Source organism: Colobus angolensis, unplaced genomic scaffold, assembly GCF_000951035.1.
Source record: "Colobus angolensis palliatus isolate OR3802 unplaced genomic scaffold, Cang.pa_1.0 Scaffold56, whole genome shotgun sequence".
Classification (NCBI taxonomy): domain Eukaryota; kingdom Metazoa; phylum Chordata; class Mammalia; order Primates; family Cercopithecidae; genus Colobus; species Colobus angolensis.
In genome coordinates this window covers 4,941,262-4,951,355 of record NW_012119154.1, presented here as the reverse complement: position 1 = coordinate 4,951,355, position 10,094 = coordinate 4,941,262, and the positions used below count along the sequence as shown (strand labels likewise).

General features: G+C 44.6%; 1 protein-coding gene across 1 annotated transcript in view; it reads right to left on the bottom strand.

The window, feature by feature from the left end:
- Positions 1-4,155: 4,155 nt before the first annotated feature.
- Positions 4,156-10,094, bottom strand: part of CMTM8 (CKLF-like MARVEL transmembrane domain containing 8) — a 131,130-nt gene continuing 125,191 nt past the window's right edge. The window contains exons 3-4 of the mRNA XM_011961540.1: positions 6,630-6,746; positions 4,156-4,592 (exon numbers count right to left, since the gene is read on the bottom strand). Coding sequence (XP_011816930.1) covers positions 4,509-4,592; positions 6,630-6,746 — 201 coding nt within the window. The 3' untranslated portion in view covers positions 4,156-4,508. The remainder of the gene's footprint in view (positions 4,593-6,629; positions 6,747-10,094) is intronic.

Sequence of the window (10,094 nt, the reverse complement as noted above, 5' to 3'; positions counted from 1 at the left end):
AGAGTTAAATGAGATAATAGATGGAAAGCCCTTTAGTACAGTGCCTGGCATAAAGGGTCAATGTATATTACGTAACACACGTACACAGCATGCCTCTTTCCCAGAACTCCCAAGCAAGCCCTGGGTCACATGACCATCTCTGAACCAATCACTGTGGCAGAGGGTGGTCTCATGCTGGTGAGCTGAGGCAGAGCGGTAGGCTACATTCCTAGAGTGCTAATGGAGTCGGCCTCTCACAAAACACTGGGGCTAGAAGAGGGTGTTCTGGATACTGAATAAAAACTAGGGCAGTTTGAGACTATGAGAAGGAAGAAAAGATGCTGGGGAGGCAGCCACAAGGTTCACTATGCCCTGGGTTCATTTAGCTATTCTGAATATTCTAGCAAAAACAATTCTGCCATAGATAGGAAAGTTTTCTCAAAACATATCTTCCAAATGGAATATCTTTTTAATCAATACCTTTCTTCCTACTTACCTTCCTAAGTTTCTGAAAAGTCATCACTCTGTGATGCCAAGCACTTTCTCCCAAACCCTATCTTCTTTTATATTTACCAAAAACCCACATTTATATACTCCCCAACTTATAACAACATACATTATAATCTTCCCCATTATTCTAGGTCATCATCAACACCGGAAGTTATCTTACCTTCCTTCCCAGGTGTCTGCTTACAATTCACATCGGCGGCAGATGTTGCCAGCAGAACATTCATGTGTAGCCAAGTTAACAAGTGCTCAGGCTGCCACCTTTCAGAGTGTGTGTGCTTGTGTGTGTGCGCATGTGCTTGCACGTATCATATGTCCAGATTTTTTTTTTTGGGAAAATTTATCTTTTCAATTAAATTTCAATAAAACTAATTTTTTTTCTGTGAAAACTCATCTTTTCAATCAAAATAATAATTGTCTAGACAACAAAAATATGGACTTTGATTTTCTACTCAGGGCTGCATCTTCAGTTAGCATTTCTAAATGTCTACCTTCTATTACAGAGATACTTCATGTATTTATAATCTTTTTTGTCCTGATGCCCTGAAGGGATTTTCCTGTGAAGGCAGCAACTTAAAAAAATAAAATAAATTACTGATATCGAACATCCTCTTCTCTAGATTTTCTTGTAGTTTTCAAAGGTTGGCCAAATATTTACCTTTTGGGAGAAGTAAGTTGGAAATAGCAATAAAGAGAGATTAATTGCCTAAAGCATTTTATTGATTTGCCATGAGTGGGTAAATATATCAAGTTAAAAACTCACTGTGCTCCACCAAAGAGGACATGAAGGTTTTGGAATGGCTGAGAGGTGAATGCAGATGGCAAGTGCAGATGGCAGAGATGAGTTTAAGTACCTTGTACACTATCCCTGTAATAATATTTTTCAAGCCCCCAGAAACCTATTCTTATGTTGACTGCGTTGTGTGTGGCTTTGTTTTCTCTTGTTATTAGAAAAAAAAAATTAAAGCAAACCCAATACACAACTTACAGCTCCAATCTGAACAATGGAGAATCATTTTGTTGTCTAAAAACCTATACTTAAAGCTTATTCATGAACAAAGTCTCAGTATTCACAAGATGAAATAATAATTTTTCAGCTAAAAATAAATGCTTGTTGCTGTTGTTGTTTTAGTGAACTCTCAGGGTAACATAAAGGATCATGCTTCTGAAAAAACACCAATAAAATAAGACAGCAAGTGCCTCTGCATGGACACAAACTAGGCATTGTTCTTTTGAAACAGATGCCTTGGTGCTACCAGTTCAAGAAAGAACTAAAATTACAGTCTACTTGAAGAACGTTTCAAAGTGTGGTTTATGGCACTCTTCACCCCAGAAGTTACATTCTATAAATGTGGCCATCATTATAGAAATGATACACACATACTTGCATGGAGCATAAAAGCAGGCTTCTTTCTGTTTCCAGAAGCAGGCCTCTGTAGGTTACTGTTTTTCTGACTTTTATGGAGTGTTGTTTGCAACATAAAGTACTTGAAAAACCCACAGGGTATGTGAAAGGTGCACATGCTTTTGTGAGTGTGAGAGGGAGAGCTGGACGGAAAGGCAGAGCATGCCAACTGAGACTAGTTATTTCAGCTTTTCTGCAAAATCAGTGATGACGGCCAGGCGCGGTGGCTCACGCCTGTAATCCCAGCACTTTGGGAGGCCGAGGCGGGCGGATCACGAGGTCAGGAGATCGAGACCATCCTGGCGAACACGGTGAAACCCCGTCTCTACTAAAAACACAAAAAAATTAGTCGGGCGTGGTGGCAGGCACCTGTAGTCCCAGCTTCGAGGGAGGCTGAGGCAGGAGAATGGCGTGAACCCAGGAGGCGGTGGAACTTGCAGTGAGCCGAGATCGCACCACTGCACTCCAGCCTGGGTGACAGAGTGAGACTCCTTCTCAAAAAAAAAAAAAAATCACTGATGACTGGGAATCAGCTCCCCAAAGATCACAGCACCAATTGCCTACAGGTCTTGCTATGGAAGCTCGGCCTTCCATGGCTTGCTACATTTTGGGCACAGAGTGGCCTTGTGTGCCCCCCAACACCACCCGCTCACACACATCCATACCCTACACTTACCTCTCATTTTTGGAGCTCCCCTCCCCACTACCTCTTTGGGGGGGCCTAGACCACAACCCCAGAACATTCTTCATTGGTACTTTCAAAGGTCTGTGGTGGGTATGACTAGACACTGAAGAAATCTCAACGCTCCTGTGTAGGGGTAATCAGAGCTTGGATACGGAATTAGAATCAGAAAAAGAGAACCAGCACAAACAGAAAAAAACAGCACTGCTAAACAGGTGAGAGACCAAGAGGCAGAGGCCATGGGAGTCATATCAACAGAGTGCACAGCTTCAGCTTTGTGCATTCTCATCAACTACACTAACGTTTCTGTGGTTTTTTGTTTTTCAAAAGCTCATATTGAAAAGTCATCCAAGATACACTGTTGTACTAACAAGAACCGTCCTACCTAAAAACACTTCCTCTAAGTACATACTGCCTTGCTGAGTTCTTCTCCTTACCTGATAATATCTAATAATGATGTTATAATATTTTTGCACTGAAGATTTGGAATATTGAAACCTTTTGGTCCAGCAGTGTCTTATTTTTTTTTTTTTTTTTTTTTTGAGACAGGACCTTACTCTGTTGCTCAGACTGGAGTGCAGTGGCATGGTCACGGCTTGCTGCAACCTCTGCCTCCCAGATCCAAGGGATCCTCCTATCTCAGACTTTCAAGCAGCTGGGACCACAGGGGCACACCACCATGCCCAGCTTATGTTTTGTATTTTTGATACAGATGGAGTTTTGCCGTATTGTCCAAGCTGGTCTCAGACTCCTGACCTCAAGTGATCCACCCACCTCAGGCTCCCGAAGTACTGAGATTATAGGCATGAGCCACCATGCCTGGCCCAGCTCAGTAGTTTTCACAAAAGATAGTACACGTGTTACTGTGGTGAGCAGTTTTTTTTTTTTTTTTGAGACACAGTCTTGCTCTGTCACCGGGCTGGAGTACAGTGGTGCGATCTTGGCTCACTGCAACTTCTGCCTCCTAGGTTCAAGTGATTCTCCTGCCTCAGCCTCCCAAGTAGCTGGGACTGCAGGCGCCCACCACCACGCCCAGCTAATTTCTGTATTTTTAGTAGAGACGGGGTTTCATCATGTTGGCCAGGCAGGTCTTGATCTCCTGACCTCGTGATCCGCCCGCCTTGGCCTCCCAAAGTGCTGGGATTACAGGCATGAGCCACGGCGCCCAGCCAGCAAGATAATTTTAAGATATATTCAATATATTCAGATATTTATCCTTTTAATGATTATATATTTTTTTCTAATGCATATTAGAAAAAACATCACAAGCATGTCAGTCACTGCACTTAGTAGCATAACTTCCCATGAGCTTATCACTGATGTCCAAGGCCAGGTCTGAATAGGTGCTTTCTGGGGCAACCTGTTAGCATATGAAAATCATGAACACTGATCGATGATCCCCAGAACTGGGGAGATGAATCTCCTGCCTCTTTGCCCTGGGACTATGGATAAGTGTCTCCTGACAATATCATACCATGCAGCCCTGTGAAGAGAGAGACTTCCCAGCCTCCCGCCAGCCTTGACAGCCCAGCCTCCGGCTTCAACAGTAAGTAGGTCTCCTTTCTCCAATCAAACACATTAGTTGGGATTTTGCAACATTTAATCAAAAAAGACTCTGGCATCTTAAAAGTTAGGTTTACAAACTTGATACATTCGCAATATTAGCAATTTATCTATTTAAACATTGTCTAAGAAAATACGATCTATGAAGACGTTAATACATTAATAAGATACTTAAGAGTTCATTATAAGCTACAACACTGTGCAAATAAGTATCCAGTTTAATTGTGACAAACCACAATTTGTGAGCAAATTTAAGAATATAAAAAACATTAATTAGTTAAATACAATTCTCTGGGAATATACATTATACCTACAGCTGTTTTTACAGTGAGAGTCTTCCTTTTTTTCCCTTTTAATTATCAAAATGGTAAATCACTGTATGGTCCTGGATCTCCATGCTATAAAACTGAAATATGTATTTCCAGCGTAGCAGATGGTGACCAGGAAGGCAAAGAACTGGAGAAAACAAAGCATAATAGAAGTGGGGTTTAGGCACATCCTAATTAGCAAAAGTTATCATTTTACCTCCATTGAATCATGCACTCACTACCTTCTCTTGATACCAGGCTTTGTCATCTAAAACTACTTTATTGGTTCAATTACTATCCTTCTCAAATGATTTCTGGCTATGCTGTTTTTATTTTGGAGAACATCTGAAAGCCTATAGTTTTGCTCAAATAACCTCAGGGAGTTCACTTAGGAGTGAATGCACTGGCAGTGCATATGAGAAAAGTGTATCATTTCTAATTTAGCACAGACAATCTAGGTCCAGAGTACAATCTCGGATTGCTACAGTGTCAGTTCACATAAATGAGTCGAGTGGGCCAGAGTAAGCAATAAGCCCACATGGTATGTGTGGTGTGAATAGGGAGGAGGAAAATGCAGGCCCTTCTTAATTAATGGGGCAGCATCCACCCAGTTCTAGTCCATTCTTGCTATGTGTTAACTTGAGCCCAGTCTTGACGAAGCTTGTGATTTTTAATGTCACCGGCATCCATGTGCTTTACTTTTATTTTATTTTGTTTTTTTGAGAGGGAGTTTCGCTCTTGTTGCCCAGGCTGGAGTGCAATGGTATGATCTCGGCTCACTGCAACCTCTGCCTCCTGGGTTCCCGCCATTCTCCTGCCTCAGCCTCCCGAGTAGCTGGGACTACAGACGCCCGCCACCTCGCCCGGCTAGCTTTTTGTATTTTTTAGTAGAGACGGGGTTTCACCGTGTTAGCCAGGATGGTCTCAATCTCCTGACCTCGTGATCCGCCCGTCTCGGCCTCCCAAAGTGCTGGGATTACAGGCGTGTGCCACTGTGCCCGGCTAATTTTTGTATTTTTGGTAGAGATGGGGTTTCACCATGTTGGCCAGGCTGGCCTCAAACTCCTGACCTCAGGTGATCCACCCACCTTGGCCTCCCAAAGTGCTGGGATTACAGGCGTGTGCCACTGTGCCCGACCAATCTACTTTTAAATAGAGATCTTCAAATAGAAATAAAAGTAAAGAATATGATGAACCCCCATGTACCATCAATCAGCTTTGACATAATCATTCTGGCATTTCTGTCTAACTGCCTCCCCTCCTCCCCCATAGGCTTCTTTTGGAGATGGGCTATTTTAAGGCCAATCTCAGAGAGATTCTTAATACCAGTATTTTCTTTTTAATTAGAAAAATAATACACACTTATGGTTTAAAAATGCAAACAGAAGTATATAAATTAAAAAGTAAGGTCGGGTGTGGTGGCTCACACCTGTAATTCCAGCACTTTGGGAGGCCAAGGCTGGAAGATCACTTGAGCCCAGATCCAGACCAGCTTGTGCAACACAGCGAGACTTAGTCTCTACAGAAAGTTAAAACATTAGTTGGGCATGGTGTTGCAGATTCTAGTCTCAGCTATTCAGGAGGCTGAGATAGGAGGATGGCTCAAGCCGAGGAGTTCTAGGTTGCAGTGAGCTATAATTATGCCACTGCACTCCAGCCTGGGTGATGGAGCAAGACCCCTTCTCTAAAAAAAAAAAAAAAGAAAGAAAAGAAAAGTAGAAGTTCCTCATCCCACTCCCCTCATTTCCCAATCCCATTCTCTAGAAGGAACCTCTACTGGTATATATTTTTCTAGGCATTCTCAATGCATAAACAAATGTTTTCACTTCAAAAAAAAACTAAATGGAATCATATTCTGTTCATTTTCTGCAACCTTCCCCCACTTAATAAATTATAGGCAGTAGAATTATTCTTAGCATGCTTTAAACAGTTTTTCTCCCTTGAATCCCTATCTTGTTCCAGTCATTCAGCATTCACTCAAGCAGTCTCCCAGCCCTTTCCCGCTTCAGGCCAGGAGGGCCCCTGCCCCCCGCCAATTTTAGATATTTTCAAACCAATAAGCCAATTGCTAATTTGTCACTCCTGCAAGCGCTGCTTTTTCCTGCAGATGACTGTGTCCTCCCCAGCCCCAAGCAAGCCTTGGAGAGGGAAGAGGAGGATCATGTGGGGATGGAGGGCTACTCACCGATGAGGCCGCCCAGCTGTTGAAGTTGTGACTGTCCCTCTCAGGGGAGACGGAAGATGCATCTACAACAGCGGCAGAGAGGTACAAGACGAAGGCACTGCCGTTAAAGCACAGGCCCTGGGGGGACACAGGGGCAGAGCGTTTAGGGAGAGGAGAGGGTCTGCACATCTCTGGACTTCAGAAGTGACCAGGGCTGTACCTCTGGTGTGGGAAGGGGCCCAAGTGGGACACCTGTGGGAGGATGGGAGACAAGGCGGTGGGAAGGCAGCTCTCAGGGCCTTGGGGAGGCAGCAAGTGTGAGAGGAGAGGGTTTTCCGGCAGCTCATACCAGATGCCACCCCCTGCCCCAACAAGACACTGAGACTGCATGCCGCCCCTTCAGTCATGTTGCTTCTTCGGTTTGCTCCTGAGCCTCATCTCATCCAGATGTCAGCCGAGCTGACACTGTCTGAGGATGGCAGGCAGCAGTGGCGCCCACTCAGTGGGCTCAGCCTCAGCCCCTGGCCCTCGGCAGCAGTTGTGGTCCTTGCATGTGTCCCTGACATAGAGGTGCAATAGAGTACCCCCCAAAACAGACCCAGCTGACTCCCTAACCCCCTGTTCCAAACAGGGAGGGATACTGAAGTGAGCTTCTCTGTCCTAGCTGTAAGTTCTTAAAAAGGCAGTTATAGACACTATTACAGCCCTTTGGGAACTAATGTCACCCTTGGCTTCACCTTATTTTTTCCTGTTTTTAGAGAAGATATGTAAGTTCTGGTAGGTATTTGGTTTTCAGTTATGTCTGAACTCTAAGAAACCATGCTCTGAACCATGCAAAGCTGGGTCCTGCCTGAACAGGGGAGGGGCGGTGGTGAGGTGAAACCAGAGCAGAAACCAACTGCGGAGGAAGGGGGATGCCCCTCAAGGAGCGGGCCCTCTCTGGTCTAACATCTTTCCCTCGGTAACTTGGAGACAGAGGAAGGGGTAGGGGAAAGGGAGGAAGCAATCTTTTTCTTCTCAGAGAAAAAAAAGGTACATAGAATTTTCCCACTGCAGGCCCTAGCATTGGGGCAGAGGTTGTATGTCCTTGTCACCACCTCCACCTGTGCTCATATTGTCCCCGGGTCAGGGCATTTAACCTTTAAGATAAAGGCTTCGTCACAGTCAGACCCAGGGTCAGGCTGCCGAAACTGTCCCCTAAGAAGCCCTGGTCTCACTGAATGACTCATTAGGATTGTTGGTTGTTTTTTTGTTTACTTTTTGGTCTAGAAACACATCTGTGCATTAACACAGAAGCTCTTCCTGGTATCTTTCCCCCTTATCACCTCTTAGAATATAGAGTTATGCACATTTAGTACTTGCCAAGCCATTTAGTCTTGTCTCGCCACTAATACTTCATAATTTAACTTTTTCCCTATTTATGGGCATTTCAATGTTGCTAATTTTTCCAGGATTACAAATGCTACTGCAGTGAACATCTTTGAGGATATGTTTCAGGGCTCTCATGCACGTCTAGTTCTTTATACAAGGAAAGAATGAGAATGAATGAAAGAGAATTCAGGGAAAGCTCAACCTGGCCAGAACTGCCCTGATGTCCTGGGCCTTGTGCATGAACCCATGTGGATGAGAGGGGCAGAGAGGAGATGGGGGTAAGAAAGACTCTCTGAGTCTAGGGCCTGTGAACATGCAATGACCCCATCTCTCAGTAAGTACGGCCCATTTTTCTGAACTCTAGAGAAACAACAAACTGCTATTTCCCCTGGAAAGAAATGGGGAAGGGGAAGAAGGTTGGTAGAGACGTGAGTAGAAGGCAGGGGCATTCTCCCGCTGTGCACCCCCCACACTGGGGGCTCTGCCAGGTTATTAGAAGCCTCTCTCAGGCACTATCTCACAGTACCTAACTTTGTGACTTCCCTAGTCTTGTTTAACACTCCCAAAAGTAAACATGTCCAGGGGAATGCCTGGGTTGGAGGAAATGTAGTGAAAATGTGGAGAGATGAAAGAAAAGAGAAGAGCAAAGAAACCAGGATCATCATAAAGGTTAAAAAAAGAAATCTGGGCTACAGAAGTGAAGGGGGGATATGTGAAGCTTCAGAGGGCTCTAGAATGTCACTGAGCTTCATAGAAACATGAGGTCTTGTTGCTATAGAGAAATAGGCCCTGGATCAGAGAGTCTTCAAGTTGAAAAACCTTATAGCTCCTCCAACTGAAATGCCAGTTCCCTGGGCCATGGTGAAAGAGAGCTACAAGGACAATATAGTAACTTAAAATTTCCGCTGGGTGCAGTGGCTCACACCTGTAATCCCAGCACTTTGGGAGGCCGAGGCGAGTGGATCACCTGAGAGGTCAGGAGCTTGAGACCAGCCTGGCCAACAGGGTGAAGCCCCATCTGTACTAAATATACAAAAATTAGCCAAGCGTGGTGACAGGCACCTGTAATCCCAGCTACTCGGGAGGCTGAGTCTTGAGAATCACTTGAACCTGGGAGGGGAGGTTGCAGTGAGCCCAGATCATGCCACTGCATTCCAGCCTAGGTGACAGAGTGAGACTGTGTCTCAAAAACAAAAACAAACAAAAAACCCAAAAGGTTTCCAACTTCTTTTTTTGGAGGAAGGGAGGAGAGAGAAGTCTACTGTTTTCTGAAAGTCAATCCCTCCTTGGTATAAAAATGTTCTCTCTTTTTTTTTTTTCTTCCTCAAATACTGGCTTATTTTTACCCAGCTATGCATAGTACTTGTGGACATATTAAGATAAATCTCAGGTCTCAAGATAATGGAAAGAAGCCCTGAGATAATATACAGTTAGTTAAGTTTGGCTGTGTTGACATGGCCCAAGATGGTGGCTTAGGAAAGAGAGTTCACTCCTATCTAAAGCGTAGGCAGCCAGAGCTGGTCTGGCAGCCTCAGGGTGACAGGGACACAGGCTCCATCCGCAATACTTGGTCATCTCTAGGGTCTCACCATTCTCCACATGGCCCGGGAGGTGTCCCACTACCATAGCAGAATCCCAGCTGCTAGGAAGGGGAGGTGGGGGAGGAGAAAAGCAGCAGCCTCACTTTAGGGCCATGAAGCTTCACACATCACTGCTGCTAACATCCTCTCAGCTGGAACTCAGTCCCAGGGCCCACCCAGTGGCAGAGTGGCCAAGGCTCAACGGAAACTTCTATTACTACAGAAGAAAACGGATACTGGGGGATAATGAGCAGCTCCTGTCCCTGGTGTTACTCTAATCAGACAGCTAAGAAGGCAAGATTTTCGGGCATCTGATATTGGGTCCTCAAGAGTTTAAAGACACAGCTGCCTAGGTTTACCATCTGGCATACCCAAACTGCCGAAAATTTAAGTGAACAGTTGGGAAGCTCCCCTGGAGCTTCACCTGCCTTTCTTTTTAGCATTTATTTAAATATCCCTCTTACTAGTATAATCAGCATTGTACACATCTTTTCCATCGGAGTCCATTTCTTTTCTCTCTCTCTTTTTTTTTTTT